This window comes from Triticum urartu, chromosome 5A (genome assembly GCF_056163025.1).
Source record: "Triticum urartu cultivar PI428250 chromosome 5A, HENAU_Tu73, whole genome shotgun sequence".
NCBI classification, from domain to species: Eukaryota; Viridiplantae; Streptophyta; class Magnoliopsida; order Poales; family Poaceae; genus Triticum; species Triticum urartu.
Genome location: NC_141877.1, coordinates 240,792,519 through 240,814,202, shown reverse-complemented (window position 1 = coordinate 240,814,202; position 21,684 = coordinate 240,792,519). Strand labels below are relative to the sequence as shown.

Here is a 21,684-nt window from a genome sequence, read left to right as displayed (position 1 = left end):
AGGAAGGAACACATGTGCGTCGACTTCACCAACCTCAACAAGGCGTGCCCTCAAGACCCCTTTCCGCTGCTGCGCATCGACCAGATCGTCGACTCCACTGCTGAGTGCGACCTATTGTGCTTCCTGGACGCATTCTCAGGGTATCACCGAATCAAGATGGCGGTGCAGGATGTGAAGAAGACGGCCTTCCTAATCCCGTGCGGGGTGTACTGCTACACCTGCATGCCCTTTGTGCTGCGTAACGCCGAAGCGACCTTCCAACGGCTCATGCACATCGCTCTGGGCCAGCAGCTCGGGAGAAATGTTGAGGCCTACGTCGACGACATAGTGGTGAAATATCGGGAGGTAAGGACCCTCTTCGAGGACCTAGAAGAGACGTTCGCCAGCCTGCACAAGGTGGACTTGCGGCTCAACCCAGAGAAATGTGTGTTTGGCGTCCCCTCCAGCAAGTTGTTGGGCTTTCTGGTGTCACACAGGGGGATCGAGGCAAACCAAGAGAAGATCAAGGTCATAGACAGGATGAGCCTGCCACAGACCCTTAAGGAAATGCAGAAGTTGGCGGGCTATGTGACCGCGCTAGGGCGCGTCATCTCTAAGCTTGGGGAGTGCACCCTCCCATTCCTTAAGTTGATGAAGAATAAGGGGCCGTTCGAATGGACTCCGGAGGCCGATGCCGCATTCCAAGATGTCAGAAGATACCTCACCAGCCCGTCGATGATGGTGGCGCCACGTCCGCTCAAGCCCCTGATGCTCTACCTGGCCGCCATGCCTCACTCAGCCAGCGCAGCGCTGGTGGCCATCAGGAAGGAGCACCAGTCCAAGGACCTGCCACACAACTCCGCGCGCTCAGTCAAGGCGACGCGGCCTCAAGGCGGCACTCCTGAGGCCATGACTACGCCAACAGGAGACCAAGCTCCTGAGGTCCACCAGCCTCAGGAGGCGCCTCAACCATAGGAGGTCTTGGACTACACCGACAATCCTGCCCTCATCGAGCACCCGGTGTACTTCGTCAGCATGGTACTATGGGACGCGCGAGGACGCTACCCCATGCCGCAGAAGCTCTTGCTCACGCTTCTCGTCGCCTCGCGCAAGCTGCGCCACTACTTCCAAGGACACCCCATCAAGGTCGTTTCGGCCTACCCACTAGAGAGGGTACTCCGAAGCCCCAATGCTGCAGGTAGAGTCGCCGAATGGAACATCGAACTGCAGGCATTTCAGCTGGAGTTTAGCACCACCAGGGTCATCAAGGGAGCTGCACTCACCGACTTCATGGTGGAATGGACTGATGCCCCAGGACCAGAGGCAGGCGAGGACTGGACACTCTCACCAGGGAGCGAAGCACCAGACGGCTGGGTCATGAACTTCGATGGCGCCTTTGCACGGCAGGACACGGGGGCCGGAGCCGTGCTCGTTTCGCCTACTCAAGACAAGCTCTACTACACCATGCAACTCTGCTTCCAACACGGCGAAAAGGTCTCCAAGAACATCGTGGAGTACAAGGGCTTGATCGCCGGCCTCAAGGCCGCAACCGCTTTGGGCGTGAAACGCCTCACCATCAAGGGCGACTCCCAGCTCCTCGTCAACTTCTCCAACAAAGTGTACGAGCCAAAGGATGAACACATGGAGGCATACCTGGCGGAGGTATGCAAGATGGAGAAGCAATTCATGGGCCTGGAGTTGCAGCACGTGCCTCGCGGCACGAACAAGGAAGATGATGACATCGCCAAGAGGGCATCCAAGTGCCAGCCTCAGGAGCCCGGTGTCTTCGAGGAGCGGCTCTTCAAGCCTTCAGCAGCCCCTCTAGTTCTGGAGCCAGCACTGCCTCAGGAGGAGCTCCCGCCAGCACCAACCTCAAGAGCCCCCGCATGCGGCCCGACCTCGGGAGCACGCCTGCTCCTTGCGCTCGAGCCTCGGGAGGGGTGCTGGACCGAAGAATTCAAGGCGTGCCTGCTTCAGGGGACCCTGTCCGAGAAGGAAGAAGACGCTGAGCGCGTAGCTCGGTAGGCCACAACCTACTGCATTTGGGACGGTGAGCTCTACCGGAAACGACCAAACGACATTTCCTTGCGATGCATCTCCAGGGGACAGGGGTGCGAGCTGTTAGCCGACATACATGGCGGAGACTGCAGGCATCACTCACCATCGCGCACCCTCGTGGGCAAGGCGTTCTGCAGCGGATTCTACTGGCCCACGACGCTCAACAACGCGGCCGAGCTGGTGAGATCCTGTGAAGCCTACCAGTTCCACGCCAAGCAAATCCACCAGCCCACCCAGGGCCTCCAGACCATCCCACTCTCATGGCCGTTTGCGGTCTGGGGGTTGGACATCTTGGGTCCGTTCCCTCGAGTGCCCGGGGGCTACCGCTACCTCTACGTTGCCATCGACAAGTTTACCAAATGGGCGGAGGTGGAAGCAGTCCACACCATCACGGCCGGCTCGGCGGTCAAGTTCATCAAGGGCCTCGTGATCCGTTTCAGAGTCCCTAATCGCATCATCACCGACAACGGTTCGCAGTTCACTAGCAATCTCTTCAAAACATATTGTGCTAAACTTGGAACGCATATATGCTATGCCTCAGTGGCACACCCGAGGAGCAACGGCCAAGCTGAGCGCACCAACGCGGAGGTCCTGAGGGGCCTCAAGACAAGAACCTTCAAGAAGAAGCTCGAGGCATGCAGCAGGGGCTAGCTCAATGAGCTCTAGTCCATGTTGTGGTCCGTCCGCACCACCACGACCAAGCCGACCGGCGAAACTCCATTCTTCCTCATCTACGGAGCTGAAGCGGTTCCCCCACATGAGGTTAGGCATCGCTTCACGCGGGTCTTGGCGTTTGACGAGGCACGCCAGGACGCCATGCAGGGGATGGACCTCGTGCTGGGGGAGGAACGCCACCGTCAAGTCTCGCTCCGAGCGGCAAGGTACCAGCAGGCGTTGCGGCGGTATCACTACCGCAGCGTCCGCTCCAGGACGCTTGAGGTGGGAGATCTCGTCCTATGGCGGGTCCTCTCCAAGGAAGGGCTGCATAAGCTCTCAACCATGTGGGAGGGCCCGTTTACGGTCGCCCGCGTCTCCAGGACTGGTGCCCCGCGCCTGGAGACATAGGACGAGATCCCCATCCAGAACGCCTGGAACATCCAGCACCTCCGGAAGTTCTACCCATGAAGCAAGGCCCGGTGTCTGTGAAGGTCTCCGCTCGTGATACTCTCACATAATAATGAGTGGGGTTGTACACGCCCCGGAGTCTCCGGAGAGCCACCCTCGGGCCTTGGGGGCTCCCTCCCACGTCCTAGTGGCAGCACTTCGCTCCGCGCTAGTGAGAAGACTAGACTAGGTGCCGGACGCGGCTTTTCATTTTCTTGCTTTCTGTAGTTGGTTTGCAATCCCTCTTAATGGAATTTGGAGCTCTCGCATTTTGGATTGCCAAGTTCGGCTTCCCCCTCGCCTTTTCTCTCGACTATCGGTCTTGGCCCAGGAGGTGTGGCAGTTGCCCGCCGCCTTTCCTCGCGCGTCTCGCGCGTGGGGGCTGGGCAGGTATGTGCGTACGCGTCAGGCCCGCCCCGCGCCACGAACATACTTCGCCACAGCCCTGTTCCCCAGGGCCTTGGCTTTTTCTATCCTCGTGAGACGCCCTCGAGTAGGCTCGTGATCTACGCACCCTCTTAAAGTCCATGCCCCCCGGGTACTGCAACGCGGTGCACTTAGCCACGACCAGCCCATACCGAAGGGGCCGCGCAGGGAAGAACAAGACGCCCGACCAGGTTTTCTAACAATCCTGCAGCTTCAAGATGTCTCCTGATGCCAATGGCCCCTGAGCCACCAGCAAGAAGGCCTCCTCAGATAAAAAAAGCATGCGCCCTCACGAGGAGGGAAACTACCACAAGCGTATCAAACTAAGTTATCCTACCATACCCATTTGGAACATAAGCACCACAACATAATGCCAGAACAATAAACATATCATAGTAACATAGGTATCATGATTCATCACACGCCCAAGCAGGGCCCTCTACTTTTTTGAATGCAGGAGAAAGGGAAAGGTTAAGCTAAAGTAGCTCCCGCAACCGCGGCAGCTCACGAGGCCTGGCTCTGAGGGCCTCCCGGACTCAGCTCAGCCTGAGCCCTCCTCACGCTTCACCGAAGCATGGCGACAAGACGACCCGCCACCGTTCTCAAAGCGAGCCCGGGGGCGTGGCGGCTTGTCGTAGCCACCGTTGCTGGTGCTCTTGCTGGAGAAGGAGCCACCGCTGCTGGACGAACTACGGCCGTTACCGAGGGCGAGCTCGCCCTTAGCATCGTCACGACCGTCGTCAAGGCCGAGCTCGTCATTGTCGATGTTGTCTTCGGGGCAGCACCCTGCGCGGCGACCGTCTTCCCCAAACACCCTCACGAAGAGGGTCGCGACGCCGTCATACTTGAAGTGAAGGGTGCACCTCTCGCTCAAGCCGCGCGAGCGGACGGACGTCTGCCAGCCACGGGTCAGGGCCACGCTGCCTGCAGCGGAGACCTTGATCGCAACCCATGAGGCCTTGCTGCAGCAGCCGTTGGCCTGCAGCCAGAGGCCATCAAGACCCACGGCCGGCAGCTCTCCGGCGAAGGAGCGTGGAAGCTGGAGCCACGTGCCGGTCGGCTTCTCCGACCACACGATGAACTCAGGGAGCACGTTGGCCGAGTGGAAGCGCGGCTCGGGAGGTCGTGCAACCATGGTGCGGCTCCCCTCCTCGCAAGGGCTGCCTCGCCCCCGGTGGCACCCACCACGAGAAGAAGCACCGCCACGGCTGGCCAGGTCGCACCCACACCCTTGAGGAGCCACCGCAGGGGTCAGGGCATGCTTGCGCGGGCGGCCCCGCCCTCTCTTAGGAGGGGGCAAGTCAGGTCCCTCCTTGGGGGCCTTCCCCTTCTCGGCAGTGGAGAACTTCCTCGTCGGCGCCATGGGAGCAATAGCAAGATGGAGAGACGGGAAAGAAGATGAGGCGAACTGCGAGAAGACAGAGATGATCAAGGGGGCTCCGCCCCTTCCCTCATTTATAAGCCAGGAGGAGGCCAACCACCGGCCTCCATGATCACATGTAATGATGATTTTCCTCTGCATGTGGCAGAGTCTCGTCAAGTCGAACGGTTGCCGAGGCAGCATGGGGAAGCGGACGCGCCCACATCCCATCAATCGCCATCCCGTGGCGCTCCGCACTTGCCCTTTGGCTTTACCTCGAAGCCAATCTTGAGTGTACCTCAGGCCCGGGGGCTACTGTCGGTGTCCTGAGAATGGGGGTACCCAAACTTGCCTGCCTGCGGCCCACGGCGTGGCTCCATCAGTGGACCAGTATGGCCTAGTTTCGGCAGCAACAACACAAGACCCTCGCGAGGGGCCAAGCCTCATGAGGCGGACGACGCCAAGACCTCCCTGGGGGCGGCCTCACTAGGCTAGCTCCAGAGGAGCGGAGATATCAATGCAAGGTGCACCTCGCGAGGTTCACATGACATGAGCCATGATGACCAAGGCCAGGCGGGCACCAGCAGGCACAGTGTACCAGTTTCCCCTTTGGTGCCAAGGAGGCAATCGCGGGCACGGAGTCCGAGGAATCGGGCAAAGGTTTGCATATTGGTGCAACAAGACCAAGATCATCGGGATGACAGGACAGAGGTCATCGCGGAGCCCACTACAGTGTCACCGCCAGCGCCTTTGCAGGCGAAGACTACTTTTGTTAGGATAATTTGTACTGGTTGTCTCCCTTTGAATTTGGCCGTTGTGGGATACCTTCCCGCCTACATTTGGGAAGAGGACGAAGGCCACTATAAATAGGACTTAGCCACCACCTGAGAGAGGATCGGATCATTCAGACCATCCTCACACCCACTAGCTCATTGAGCTCAAGAACACCTCACCTCATGAGGCTGTCCAACCACTATACTAGTTCATCCTCAGCCCCTCGAGGTAATCCACCACAAAGCTGGAGTAGGGTATTACACTGCAAGGTGGCCCGAACCAGGATAAACTGCTGTGTCTCTTGTCCCTTGGGTTCGTCGAGCTAGGTAGTGGAATCGTTGGGCCAACTGGTTGGGGAGAAAGAGTTCTTCGTACACACCCCAATGTTCGAACCTCTCAAGGGTCTGCGGAGCCCAGGATCCGACACATGTAGTGAATATTTTATATGATAGCTATATTGTTGAATTTGATTATGATCCTACATGTAATTATTATGAGAGAGGAAAATATGGATGTCGAAATTTTCATGTCACAAATTTACCTCTCGTTATGTTGAGTTTGCTATTGTTTCTTTCTTCTTCCTTGCATATGCTAGTTCTTGCTTGCCTTGATAATTTATTTGATTATAAAATACCTATGCATAGGAAGTATTTTAGGCTTAAACTTGTTTTTCACATGCTACATGATGCTCTCTTCGTGCTTCAATTGCCATCTTTCTCGTGAGCATCATTAAAATTATTATGCCTAGCAAGGGGCACAAAACGATAGCGCTTGTTGGTAGGCAACCCAATGAATAAAAATTATTTTTGTCTTTTTCTTTCTATTCTTGAGTGTTTGCACAATTATGCTACTGTTATGATTGTGTTTTTTGTGGTTTAAATTAGTGTTTGTGCCAAGCAAAGCCTTTGGGATCATGTTGGGTGATAGTTGATTTGATCTTGCTGAAAAACAGAAACTTTTGCGCCCAGGAAAATAATTTTCATTTTTAACAGAAGCGCGATAAAATACTGATTCTTCTTATAGAAGATTAATATACAAATTTCCCACGTTGTCCAAATGTTTCAGAATTTTTGGAGTTACAGGAGTATTCGAAATATCTAGATTGCTACAGACTGTTCTATTTTTGACAGATTCTGTTTTCTTTGTGTTGTGTGCTTGTTTTTGATGATTTTATGGTTTTCTTTGAAGAGTTTTTGCCATAGAAAAGTTGGAATACAGTAGATATAATGCAAAAATAAAATATGAATGGGTTGTCAATAGTACTTATAGTTGTGATTTGCTTTCTTATACTAACGAATCTCATGAAGGTTTTGTTAAGTTTTGTGTGATTGAAGTTTTCAAGTTTTGGGTGACATTACGATGGATGAAGGAATAAGGATTAGCAAAAGGCTAAGCTTGGGGATTCCCATGGCACCCCAAGATAATATTCAAGAAGTATCAAGCAACTAAGCTTGGGGATGCCCCCGAGTGGCATCCCCTCTTTCTTCTAACAACCATCGGTATTTTACTTGAAACTATATTTTTTATTCATCACATATTATGAGTTTTGCTTGGAGCGTCTTGTATGATATGAGTTTTTGCTTGTTTTGCTTTCTATTTTTAGACATGAATCCTTGTTGGACACACCAATTTGAGAGGTCCAAAATTATGCTATGACTTGCTAGAATTGCTCTATATGCTTCACTTAAATCCTTTTGAGCTATGGAATTACTCTAGTGCTTCACTTATATCTTTTTGAGCACGGTGTGCTTTATTATTTTTGGAGAAATGCTCTCATGCTTCACTTACATTTATTTGAGAGTTAGTAATTTTTAAGAAATTCTCTCATGCTTCACTTAAATTATTTTGAGAGAAGAAACTTTTTATGCTCATGTTCATCACTTAGATTTGTTTGAGCTATCAAAAGCAACATATGAAATTAGTCCCAAAGTGATAGATATTCAAGAGGGATATAATAAAAACTTTCATGAAGATCATTGGACAAAATAAACTTGATTCCTTGTAATAGTTTTGAGATATGATGATAGTGATATGTGAGTCATGTTGATGAATAATTATGCTTCAGTAAGAATATTGGTGTTAAGCTTTGTGATTTCCTATGCAAGCATGAAAGTCAATAGTTATGAAATGAAATTACATCCTACTTATGGTGCATTATTCGGTGTTAGTTATGCTTAATGCTCGCTTATGAGATTTTTCATTTCTTGGTAGCATTCTTCTCAATCTTTTGCTAGCCTTCATTTGCACTAAGTATGATCACTACTTGTGCATCCAAAATCCTTTAAACTAGTTTTGCCACATGAGTGCACTATACGTACCTATATGCGGTATTCTTTTGCCGTTCTAAGAAAATTTGTATGTGCCATCTCTAAATTTCAAATTAAATTTCTCTTTTGTGTGCTCATACCACTCTTGAAATGGTAGGGGGTGGCTGATATATTTCCATGCTAGATGTCTTATTCTTAAGATGAGTGTTTATTCACTTGTCCACTACTGCAGGATGCTGCTAACGCGACACTACGATCAGAGACCCTTCGACGAAACTGTGTGCGATGCAATAATCGCAAACGATGGTGTAAAATAACCGTCAAAAAGGTGCAAACCGTTTGCAATGGTGGGCACATCAAACACGGTTCAGATTTTAGTTGCATGTGCGATGCTGAGCATACGGTTGATCCATACGAACTGTTTGTGATTAGACAGAACAACAAAAACGGGCAGCCATATCAATGTGTGTGCGACATACGGCATACAGTTCGCTCTGATGAACTGTTTGCGATGATCGAGGTGAACACAAACGATTCAGCGTACCAAGATGTGTGTGATACCCGGCAAACAAGTCGGTAATCAGAATTGTGTGCGATCATTATAGACAGCCCATACGGTCTTTTTTGTGAATTGTGTGCTTGATACGTCCATTTGCATCATGTTTTCCTACTATTATTTACAATGTTTTTATCCATAATAATGCTTTTTGGAGTAATTCTAATTCCTTTTCTCTCATAAATTGCAAGGTACACACCAAGAGGGAGAATTCTGGCAGCTGGAAATCTGGACCTGGAAAAGCTACGTCAGGCCACCTATTCTGCATAACTCCAAACAAGTTGAAACTTCATGGAGATTTTTTATGGATTATTTAAGAATTATTAGAGCAAATAACTACCAGAGGGGGCCCACCACGTGGGCACAACCCACCTGGGCGCGCCAGGCAGCCCAGGCGCGCCCTGGTGGGTTGTGCCCTCCTCGGCCAACCTCTGGTGCCCATCTTTTGTATATAAGTCATTTTGACCTAGAAAAAATAAGGAGGGGACTTTTGGGACGAAGCACCACCTCCTCGAGGCGGAACTTGGGCAGGAGCACTTTTGCCCTTCGGTGGAGCAATTCCGTCGGGGGAACTTCCCTCCCGGAGGGGGAAATCATCGTCATCATCATCACCAACAACTCTCCCATCTTGGAGAGGGAAATCTCCATCAACATCTTCAACAACACCATCTCCTCTCAAACCCTACTTCATCTCTTGTGTTCAATCTTGTTACCGAAACTATAGATTGGTACTTGTGGGTGACTAGTAGTGTTGATTACATCTTGTAGTTGACCACTATATGGTTTATTTGGTGGAAGATTATATGTTCAGATCCAATATTCTATTTAATACCCCTCTGATCATGATCATGTTTATCATTTGTCAGTAGTTACCTTTGTTCTTGAGGTCACGGGAGAAATCATGTTGCAAGTAATCATGTGAATTTGATATGTGTTCGATATTTTGATAGTATGTATGTTGTGATTCCCTTAGTGGTGTCATGTGAACGTCGACTACATGACACTTCACCATATTTGGGCCTAAGGGAATGCATTGCAGAGCAGCAGTTAGATGATGGGTTGCGAGAATGACAGAAGCTTAAACCCCAGTTTATGTGCTATTCCATAAGGGACCAATTGGATCCAAAAGTTTAATGCTATGGTAAGAATTTATTCTTAATACTTTTCTCGTAGTTGCGGATGCTTGCGGGAGGGTTAATCATAAGCAGGAGGTTTGTTCAAGTAAGAACAACACCTAAGCACCGGTCCACCCACATATCAAATTATCAAAGTAGTGAACACAAATCGAACCAACATGATGAAAGTGACTAGATGAAATTCCCGTGTACCCTCAAGAACGCTTTGCTTATCATAAGAGGCCGTTTTGGCATGTCCTTTGCCTCAAAAGGATTGGGCTACCTTGCTGAACTTCTGTTACTACTATCGTTACTTGCTTGTTACAAATTATCTTGCTATCAAACTACTCTGTTACTTACAATTTCAGCACTTGCAGACATTACCTTACTGAAAACTACTTGTCATTTCCTTCTGCTCCTTGTTGGGTTCGACACTCTTACTTATCAAAAAGAGCTACAATTGATCCCCTATACTTGTGGGTCATCAAGGCTATTTTCTGGTGCCGTTGCCGAGGAGTGAAGCGCCTTTGGTAAGTCGAATTTGGTAAGGAAACATTTATATGGTGTGCTGAAATTTATAGTCACTTGTTACTGTGGAAAACAATGCTATGAGGGGTTTGTTCGGGGTATCTTCACCTCGTCCGAAACCACAATTAGCTACCCCTAAACCTACTGCACCTATTGAAAATATTGAATATGAAATTCCTTCGGGTATGATAGAAAAACTGCTAGCTAATCCTTATGCAGGAGATGGAACCGAACATCTTGATATGCACTTGATATATGTAGAACAAATTTGTGGATTGTTTAAGCTTGCAGGTTTACCTGAAGATAAAGTTATGAAGAAGGTTTTCCCTTTATCTTTGAAGGGAAAATCATTGACATGGTATAGGCTATGCGGTGATATTGGATCATGGAATTGGAACCGTTTGAAAATGGAGTTCCACCAAAAAATTATCATATGCATCTAGTTCATCGTGATCGGAATTTTATATATAATTTTTGGCCTCATGAAGGAGAAAGTATCGCTCTAGCTTGGGGGAGGCTTAAGTTAATGTTATATTCATGCCCCAATCATGAGCTCTCAAGAGAAATTATTGTTTGGAATTTTTATGCTCGGCTTTCTCGTAATGATCAAACCATGCTTGATACTTCTTGTGTTGGTTCCTTTATGAAGAAGACTATTGAATTCCGGTGGGATCTTTTGGAAAGAATTAAACACAACTTTGAATATTGGGAACTCGACAAAGGTAAAGAGTCAGGTATTAAACTTGAGTATGATTGTGTTAAATCTTTTATGGATACCGATGCTTTTCAAAAGTTTAGCACTAAATATGGACTTGACTCTGAGATAGTAGCCTCATTTTGTGAATCATTTGCTACTCATGTTGAACTCCCTAAAGAGAAGTGGTTTAAATATCACCCACCTATTAAAGAATAAGTTAAAGAACTAGTACCAGTTAAAGAAGAAACTATACGTTATAATGTTGATTCAGTTGTTCCTTCTGCTTATATTGAGAAACCACCTTTTCCTATTAGGATAAAGGAACATGCTAAAGTTTCGACTGTGGTTAACAAAAGTTATATTAGAGCACCTAAACCTGATGAGCAAATTAAAGTTGATCCTAGTATTGCTATGGTTAAAGATCTCTTGGAAGAAGATATGGATGGGCATGTTATTTACTTCTGTGAAGAAGCTGCTAGAATTGCCAAACCTGATAAGAAAGATAAACATAGACATGTTGTTGGCATGCCTGTCATCTCAACTAAAATAGGAGATCACTGTTATCATGGTTTATGTGACATAGGTGCTAGTGTGAGTGCTATTCCTTACACCTTATATCGAGAAATTATGAATGACATAGCACCCGGAGAGATAGAAGAAATAGATGTTAATATTAAACTTGCTAATAGAGACACTATATCACCAATTGGGATTGTTAGAGATGTTGAAGTCTTGTGTGGGAAAATAAAATACCCTACTAATTTTCTTGTTCTTGGTTCCCCACAAGATGACTTTTGTCACATTATCTTTGGTAGAACTTTTTTGAACACCGCTAATGCTAAGATGTCCTTTGGTAATGAGTCTCATGAGTTTAATTTTTCCAAGTTTAGTAGAAATCTTCATGAAAAAGAATTGCCTAGTAAAGATGAATTAATTGGTCTTGCTTCTATTGCTGTACCACCTAATGATCCTTTGGAACAATATTTGCTAGACCATGGGAATGATTTTCATATGCATGAAATAAATGAAATAGATAAAAATTTCTTTGAACAATGTCCTCTACTTAAACAAAGTTTGCCTATTGAAACTTTAGGAGGTCCTCCTCCACCTAAAGGTGATCCAGTGTTTGAATTAAAACAATTACCAGACACTTTGAAATATGCTTATCTTGATGAAAAGAAGATATATCCTGCTATTATTAGTGCTAACCTTTTAGAACATGAAGAAGAAAGATTATTGAAAGTTCTAAGGAAGCACCAAGCTGCTATTGGATATACTCTTGATGATTTAAAGGGAATTAGTCCCACTCTATGTCAGCACAAAATTAATATGGAACCTGATGCCAAAACCGTTGTTGATCACCAACGTCGGTTAAATCCGAAGATGAAAGAAGTGGTAAGAATGGAAATATTAAAACTTCTGGAAGCAGGTATAATCTATCCCATAGCTGATAGTAGATGGGTAAGCCCTGTTCATTGTGTTCCTAAGAAAGGAGCTATAACTGTTGTTCCTAATGATAAGAATGAACTTATTCCACAAAGAATTGTTACCGGCTATAGAATGGTAATTGATTTTAGAAAATTAAACAAAGCAACTAGAAAAGACCATTACCCTTTGCCTTTTATTGATCAAATGCTTGAAATATTATCTAAGCACACACACTTTTGCTTCCTTGATGGATATTCTGGCTTTTCACAAATACATGTTTCTCAACCTGACCAAGAAAAGACCACTTTATTTGTCCCTTTGGAACCTGTGCTTATAGATGTATGCCTTTTGGTTTATGTAATGCACCTTCTACCTTTCAAAGACGTATGACTGCTATATTCTCTGACTTCTGTGAAAAGATTGTTGAGGTTTTCATGGATGACATGTCTGTTTATGGGAAGTCTTTTGATGATTGTTTAAGCAATCTTGATCAAGTTTTGCAGAGATGTGAACAAAGAAATCTCGTCTTGAATTGGGAGAAGTGCCACTTTATGGTTGATGAAGGCATTGTCTTGGGTCATAAAATTTCTGAAAAAGGCATTGAAGTGGACAAAGCTAAGGTTGATGCAATTGAGAAAATGCCATGTCCTAAAGATATCAAAGGTATTCGTAGTTTCTTCGGTCATGTTGGTTTCTATATTCCTTTTTATATGATGATTGTTTAGAAGGCTTTGAAACACTTAAGCAAGCCTTAATTTCTGCACCTATTGTTCAACCACCTGATTGGAACTTGCCTTTTGAAATTATGTGTGATGCTAGTGATTATGCTGTTGGTGTTGTTCTAGGACAAAGAGTTGATAAGAAACTTAATGTTATTCATTATGCTAGTAAAACTCTAGATAGTGCTCAAAGAAATTATGCTACTACTGAAAAAGAATTCTTAGCAGTTGTGTTTGCTTGTGATAAATTTAGACCTTATATTGTTGATTCCAAAGTAACTGTTCACACAGACCATGCTGCTATTAAATATCTTATGGAAAAGAAAGATGCTAAACCTAGACTTATTCGATGGGCTCTCTTGTTACAAGAATTTGATTTACATGTCATTGATAGAAAAGGAGCTGAGAACCTAGTAGCTGATAATTTATCTAGGCTTGAAAATGTGCTTGATGACCCACTACCTATTGATGATAGTTTTCCTGATGAGCAGTTAGTTGCAATAAATGTTTCTCATGGTACTCCTTGGTATGCTGATTATGCTAATTACATTGTTGCTAAATATTTACCACCTAGCTTTACATACGAACAAAAGAAAAAAATTCTTCTATGATTTAAGACATTACTTTTGGTATGACCCACATCTTTATAAAGAAGGAGTAGATGGTATTATTAGACGTTGTGTACCTAAGCATGAACAGGGACAAATCCTATGGAAATGTCACTCCGAAGCTTATGGAGGGCATCATGCTGGAGACAGAACTGCTCACAAGGTATTGCAATCTGGATTTTATTGGCCTACTCTCTTCAAGGATGCCCGTAAGTTCGTCTTATCTTGTGATGAATGTCAAAGAATAGGTAATATCGGTAAGCGTCAAGAAATGCATATGAATTATTCACTTGCTGTTGAACCATTTGATGTTTGGGGATTTGATTACATGGGACCTTTTCCTTCCTCTAATGGGTATACACATATTTTGGTTGCTGTTGATTATGTTACTAAATGAGTAGAAGCTATTCCAACTAGTAGTGCTAATCACAAAACCTCTATTAAAATGCTTAAGGAAGTTATTTTCCCAAGGTTTGGAGTTGATAGATATTTAATGACTGATGGTGGTTCACACTTTATTCATGGTGCTTTCCGTAAAATGCTTGCCAAGTATGATGTTAACCATATAATTGCATCACCTTATCATCCTCAGTCTAGTGGTCAAGTTGAACTTGGCAATAGAGAAATAAAATTAATTTTGCAAAAGACTGTCAATAGTCCAGGAAGAATTGGTCTAAGAAATTAGATGATGCACTTTGGGCTTATAGAACAGCATATAAAAATCCTATGGGTATGTCTCCTTATAAAATGGTTTATGGAAAAGCTTGTCACTTGCCTCTTGAGTTAGAACATAACGCATATTGGGCAATCAAAGAACTCAATTATGATTTCAAACTTGCTGGTGAAAAGAGGTTATTTGATATTAGCTCTTTAGATGAATGGAGAACCCAAGCTTATGAAAATGCAAAATTATTTAAAGAAAAAGTAAAAAGATGGCATGACAAAAGAATTCAAAAGCATGAGTTTAAAGTCGAAGAATATGTTCTTTTGTACAACTCTCATTTCAGATTCTTTGCAGGAAAACTCCTCTCAAAATGGGAAGGCCCATACGTCATCGAGGAGGTTTACCAGTCTGGAGCCATCAAAATAATAATTCCGAAGGTACTAACCGTGAGGTTGTCAATGAGCAACGAATAAAGCATTATATCTCAGGTATGCCCATTAATGTTGAAAGTAATATTATCCAAACTATGACACCTGAAGAACACATAAAAGAGTCCTTCCGGAACACTCCAGAATCATGAAAGGAAGGAGGTACGTGATACGGTAAGTAAACGGACTCCGAAAAATCCGCAAAAATATTTTTATCAGATTTGGAATAGTTAAGAATTTTTGGAATAAAGAAACTCCCAGGAAGCGTCCCCTGGTGGGCACAAGACACCAGGGCGTGCCAGGCACCTGGGACACCTTCCGTACTCCGCTTTTCTACCATATACTTGTCCTCCAAGATAAAAAATCTATAGATACTTCCCGAACCTGTTGACCACCGTATCACGGAGAAATCCTCTGTTCTCTTTTCTTGTTGTTTCCTGCACAGCTTTGAAAATATGCCATCCCAAGACTCCGACGGTGAGAGCTATGTCTCGCATCTCATTGCTGACCCAAAGACCTAGGGGTACCTATCTCCTTATGGTCGAACTACGGATGACGAGGAGGATGCTCACTTGATGAGTGTCGATGATTCAAGCTCGTAGGAGGAGGATGTTCCTCTACCTCAACCTGGGGATATGCACATAAAGTTCAACAAGTCCAGTCTCCCTAAGAGAGCTAACCGGTCTAATAACCGATCTATTCCTTCTTGTTTTCAGTAGAAAAGCAAAGGAGATTTATGTGACAAGATCTTGAAGCTGGAGTTGGAGGTCGATGATTTAAAAGAGGAAATTTCTCTCCTCAACTACAATATGAAAAAGTTGAAGGCACAATTGTCCTCACTACCACCAACATCACCTTCTTCACCACTAAAAGAGAACTGAGTATCGGGTATGGGAACTCCCCTTGGCTTCCGCCAAGCTTGGGGGAGGTGCCCCGGTATCATATCATCCCACTATCTTCTTGCTTTTACTTATTTTAGTTTGATCCTTTTGCTTTAGATGAATAAAAGTTTAGTTCGATCACTTCTTCTTTGAGAGTTTGCTTAGTGATCTATCCTTCTAATCGTGTGCAAGTTATATAATAAAGTTTAGTATGAGTTTTTGCATTCTTTACTTTCATGTTGCAAATAAAAGAAAGGAAGTAAGAAAGAAAACAAATAAAATAAAGGAATTAAATAAAGAAAATATTATATACTAATCCTATGGTATGTGATGGCACCACATAAGGAAAACTATAAGTAGAAAATTTTATTAGAGATTGACAAACATAGCATTAGTCAATGATGCAACTCATGAAAGAATTAATAAGGGAAGAGAAGATTCACATATAAATATACTATCCTATAAATCTTTTGTGATTGTGAGCCCTCATCAAAATATTATATGCCAAAATTGTTGACCTTGGACAAGGAAGACAACTTAATGATTTGTGTTTGTTCATATTCACATAGAAGTCATATTGTCGTAGATCCTTTAACATGTGGAGATTGCCCCTATCTTTGCTAGCCAAAAATTCCGCACTAAGTAGAGATACTACATGTGCATCCAAAAACCCTTAAACCCAAATCTTATTTTCCAGTGTCCACCATACCTACCTAGGGATTGAGCAAGATCCCTGATGCAGAGCATCCTACGGTCATCCCCATGGACCTACCATCGTCTCACGAAGCGCCAAGAGGACCTATGACACAGTCTAGAGCTAGAGCTCTCGAGACCAAGGTGACTTCCTTCCTTAGTGATATCACATATGATCCACTCGAGACATGGCTTCTACCTAAGTCCGAGATGTTGTGCATGATAAGGTACCAAGAGGACCCTCCCGAAGATGCACGTGAAGACGGACAAGTCCCCAAGTTCATGGATGAAGAGAACCAACGGAAGGAGTCAAGAACAACTCCCAGGACCCAGACATCCGGCCATGATCCCGGACATCCGGCCCCTGAAGATGTCAACAACAGCAACAACCCTGCAGTCGAAGTGCTATAGGCCCCGGACATCCGGTGCCTCACCAACACCTGGATGTCTGGCCTCGCCCCCGGAAATTCGGCACCCTCCAACCATAGAGCGTCAAGGCCAGCTCGTCCAGCCCGGACATCCGGCCACCCCAGCCCGGACATCCGGCCACCCCAGCCCAGACATCCGGCCCCTCATGACAGCCCAGACATCCGGCCCTCCCTGCCTGCGTGCAGTGCTTCTAGGCCGAGGCCCATGTACCCCTTCGCCCCTTAGACTATATATACTTCCCATCCACCTACGTTTTAGGGTTAGCATTGGTTTAGCAAATACTTGAGATAGAGCTTTGCTCATCCATACGGATCTACTCCATGAGAGAGACCGCGACCCCTCTTCGGAGAAGATCCATGTTGGATTCAAGACCTCCTTCACGGAGAAGACCCCCATCAAGACCTCCTCACAGAGAAGAACCGGTTACCCCTTGTATTGTCCCTTGTTGACTTTGGACCGTGTGATCTCTATGTGTACTCGGATCTAGCATATGTGTGATCGTTCTTGTTGGTTTGAGTGATTCTCTCGTGTTTTCCCGCGTGTTTCCCCTCGTGTTCTTCGCAGGATCCACTCCTTTCGTGAAAGATCAGCCATCTAGGGTTCTACCCTACATCATCTTGGTATCTAGAGCCACATTGATCATGATTTCGGAGCCTTCCCGTTGTGTTTTCTAGCCATGTTTTGTTGATTTTGTCCCTAATTCGAAAATTCCCCACAAAAATAGCCCCCAATTTTTTTTTATTTGTTGGTGTGATGAAGTTTTCTTGGATTTGATCCGCGGATTTCATGTGTTGCAGGTAGATCTAGCTTTTTCCCATCTTTTCCCCAATTTCCATCCACAAAATCCCCCGAATTTTGCCCCGATTTGCCACTTTCCACGCGGAGTTCATCCGCATATCCAGAGCCCAAACATCCGGCCCGAACCCCCGGACATCCGGCCATCAAGCTCGGACATCCGGCCCCTGGCAGCATCACTTCCATCCACCGCCCCGTTTTCCATCCAAATTTCGCCAAATTTCGTTCTGGTACCCACATCCACTTCCGCATACCACCACCACTTCCGCATAGCACCACCATTTCCCACATATACCACCATCACTTACCACTACCAACTCCGACAATTTGGTCACGTTTTTCTTTGAGAATTTGAGTTGCGGTTCCGTGTCCTATTGTGTTTCGGCTATTTAGGTACGGTTCAACATCGACATCACCGTTGCTCATCTTTGCCACAGACGCATCATCAACAAAAACCACTTCACCATTTTGACACCATCATTCATTCTTGCTTACAAACAACCAACATCAAACGGTAACCTCATCTTGGTATCGTGATACATCATTCTTGCCATTGCATTGATAACCACATAACCCAATTTTGCATATCTTACCCATCGAGACTAGCCTTTGAGTATTGCCGGCAACGTCACTTGTGCACATTAGTGATCATACTTCCCATTGCATACATATCATATCATTGGTCCATATCTTGGTACCATCTTTTGTGTCACAAAGTTGTCATCGCATACACAATTGCTATCTTGGTTCGTGAAGCATTGCATGAGAAAAGAGCTCAAAAGAGAAAGAGCCATGCAAGCTTCTAAGAAAAAGGGAAACATAAGCAAAGAGCTTTTAAGCAAGAACCATAGCATCATACTACATTAAGATTGTCATACTAGATCATCTTGGATCATATCATCGGAATACCATACATAGAGCATACTTGGGATAGAAGTCGTGCCATTTTTGCTTAGTAGGTTGCGCACAAGTCTTCGTATCTGCCTATTGTGCAATCTTGCTAGAGTCTCTCTAGTGTTGTGCAACAAGAGCATTTTCGTGGATTCCACATTTTGGCTCATCCTTGGTTGCACGACCCCATTTATCTCTTTGCGTGTGTGTTTCCGTGTACCATATTTTGCTATTGGTCTACTTGTTGCATTGCAAACTTGCGAATCTTTTCCAACATTATTGAAGCTCACTAACAATTGCATCAAATTTTGTGCCACCATCCTAACCGAGCTCCACCATAAGCTTTTACTTGTGTAGGTGTGAGAAACTGACAAGAATTGGTACCAGTTGTGCTATTTCCTTGTTCCACATCGAGTGATCGTTGATCCATCTGCAACATCGTTCAAGGTACATTTGGTATAAGTTCTTCTCTTTCTACTACTCGCATATTTGCTTGGAATGATGGATAGGCCAAGTACTTCTACCAACCCACTCTTCATCGAGCAAGACGACGACATGTGATCCTACATCACAAAGAGCCACCTCTTTGGTGCACAACGTGCTTTGCATCAAGAGCAACAAGCAATGAGTGAATGCATCGACAACCTCGCCACCGACTTGTGACTCTTCGAGCAACGTACAAGAGACTATTTCGACAACAAGCTCGACGATCACAAGCAAGAGAATGATGCAAGAATGGATGGGATTCATGCTTTGTTGCTCAACCGCTCTTCTTCCACTTCGTCCTCCTCAAGACGGAGCCACTCAAGTTGACACTCCGACTACACCATCTCTGTCTCAAGTACACCGACATCGAATACTTTTCGACATGCTGCGTGCCAAGGTTGTCAAGCAAACTGCAACCCTCTACATGACAAAAACTCTCAAGAGCACCGACAACATCAAAACCAAGCTACTTTTGCTCAAGCACAAGAATGGCAATGCCAACGCCAACACGAAGAGGAAGAGCGAGCGCGTCTACACCAAGATGCACAAGATGCCGAGGCACAACGTCAAGAACAACAATTTTGAGAAGCTCAAGCACTTGAGGTGCAACAAGCCCTCTGATATTCAAGTCGAGCCATAGCCACGTGCAACCGACAAGCTTGTGAGCAACAAGAAGCGCTTCGCGAAGAAGTTCAAGAGAGGAACTATCAAGCTCGAGTGCATCGTCAAGTTCCACAACCTCCTTGCCAAGAACCTCAAGTTCGCCAAGAACGAAGGAGATAATGGAAATCCTCCACGACAAGAGCAAGTTGAGAGAGACGATCCTTCTCGTCAAGGACGTCATCATCCTCGACCCCAACACAATGAAGAGCAAAGATATGGCAAGCTTAAGTTCACCATGCCCAAGTTCAATGGAAGCAATGATCCCGAAGAGTACCTTTCAAGGGCATTGAAGGTCGACAAAATCTTACGCTTGCACAACTATGAGGAAGAGAAGAAGATGGCGATGGCATCCCTTGAGTTCCAAGATTATGTCCTCATTTGGTGGGAACAAGTCATTGAGCGTTGAGAGGCAAGAGGTGAACCACCCATCACCACTTGGGCGCAAATGAAGGATGTCATGAGAGCATGCTTCGTGCCAACCTAATACAACCGCTACCTCTTCAAGAAACTCCAACTCCTCAAGCAAGGAACCAAGAGCGTTGAAGAATACTACAAGGAAATGGAGATTGCAATGATATGAGCCAATGTCATGGAAGATGATGAGCAAACTATGTCACGTTTCTTGAATGGACTCAATCATCCTATCAAGAAGATCACCGACTTCCAACCATACTCGAACCTCATCGAGCTAGTGCATCAAGCTACCAAAGCAGAACGTCAAGTGCAAGATGATTTCAAATATGCCAAGTTCTCAACCATGTCCTATGGCTTCTCCAACAACCAAGCTTCAACGACTCCAACACCTTCTACCTCAACCAAGCCATCTACAAGCAACAACGACAAGTCGAGTTACAAGAAAACTTTGACAACTCCAAGTCATCCTCCTACAACAAGAAACTTCAAGCCGAGAGCTTCATCATCATCTACCCCAACCGATGAGACCGTCAAGACAAATTCCTTCAAATGCTTCACATGTGGAGGCCGAGGCAACAAGTCCTTTGAGTGTACTAACAAGCAAACCATGATCCTCAACGACGATGGTACATATGACTCCATGAGTGAAGGAGAAATGGAAGAACTTAAGCAAGTGGCAATGCACCGACAAGTGAACAAAGATGAAGAAGAACAAGTCTTTTGTGATGAAAATTCAAGCCCCGCTCTTGTTGTCTCCAAGGTCTTGACTCTTCAACATCAACAAGAAGAAGACCAAAGATGCCATATCTTTCATACCAAGGCCGACATCAATGGAAGGTCCGTCAAGGTCATCATCGATGGAGGGAGGTTCCATAACTTAGCAAGTGAAGAACTATGCTCCAAGCTCCAATGGGCCAAGATGAAGCATCCACATCCATAAAAAGTTCAATGGCTTAGCAACTCCGGCACTATCCAAGTCAAGCATAGAGTGCAAGTCTCCTTCAACATCGGAGCTTACGAAGACACTTTGGAGTGTGATGTCGTTCCGATGACCGTTTGCCACCTTCTTCTCGGGAGACCATGGCAATTTGATCGAGGTGTCATCCACAATGGCCGAACGAATCACTATATCTTCAAGATGAAAGGAAAGGAGTACGTACTTCGCCCTATGTCTCCAAGCCAAGTGATCGCCGATAAGGAAACCACCCATCATGGAGAGAATAGTGATAGAGCGAACCACCAAAAAGAGAATGAGCGCCACAAGCCCAAAATGAATGCCTCCACAATGAGCAACAAGAAGAACTTAATTATATTTGCCACCAAAAGTGATATAAGAGAAGTGTGTGAGAACCCATCTAGTGTCATGCACTATGTCCTTTTGTGCAAGGACGAGGCACCAAAAGCTAACACCTCTCACAATCTTCCTTTAGTGTTGTCTTCTCTATTGTAGGAATTCCAAGATGTTTTCCCCGACGAGCTACCTCCGGGTCTACCTCCTCTACGAGGCATCAAGCACCGAATCAACCTCATCCCCAGAGCTCCTCTTCCTAACAAGGCTCCCTACCACGTCAACCCCAAGGAAACCAAGGAGATCCAACGGCAAGTACAACAACTCATCGACAACGGACGTGTACGAGAAAGTTTGAGCCCTTGTGTCGTCCCGGTAATCCTTGTTCCAAAGAAAGATGGTACATATCGCATGTGTTCCGATTGCCGTCCTA

At 45.6% G+C, this 21,684-nt stretch overlaps 1 protein-coding gene across 1 annotated transcript; it reads left to right on the top strand.

Annotated features, from left to right (window-relative positions):
* Positions 1-2,706: 2,706 nt before the first annotated feature.
* LOC147970924 (uncharacterized) lies at positions 2,707-3,102 on the top strand. The gene has a single exon (XM_087523725.1). It carries the CDS (start codon positions 2,707-2,709, stop codon positions 3,100-3,102), a length of 396 nt encoding a protein of 131 aa, XP_087379851.1.
* The last annotated feature ends 18,582 nt before the right edge of the window (positions 3,103-21,684 follow it).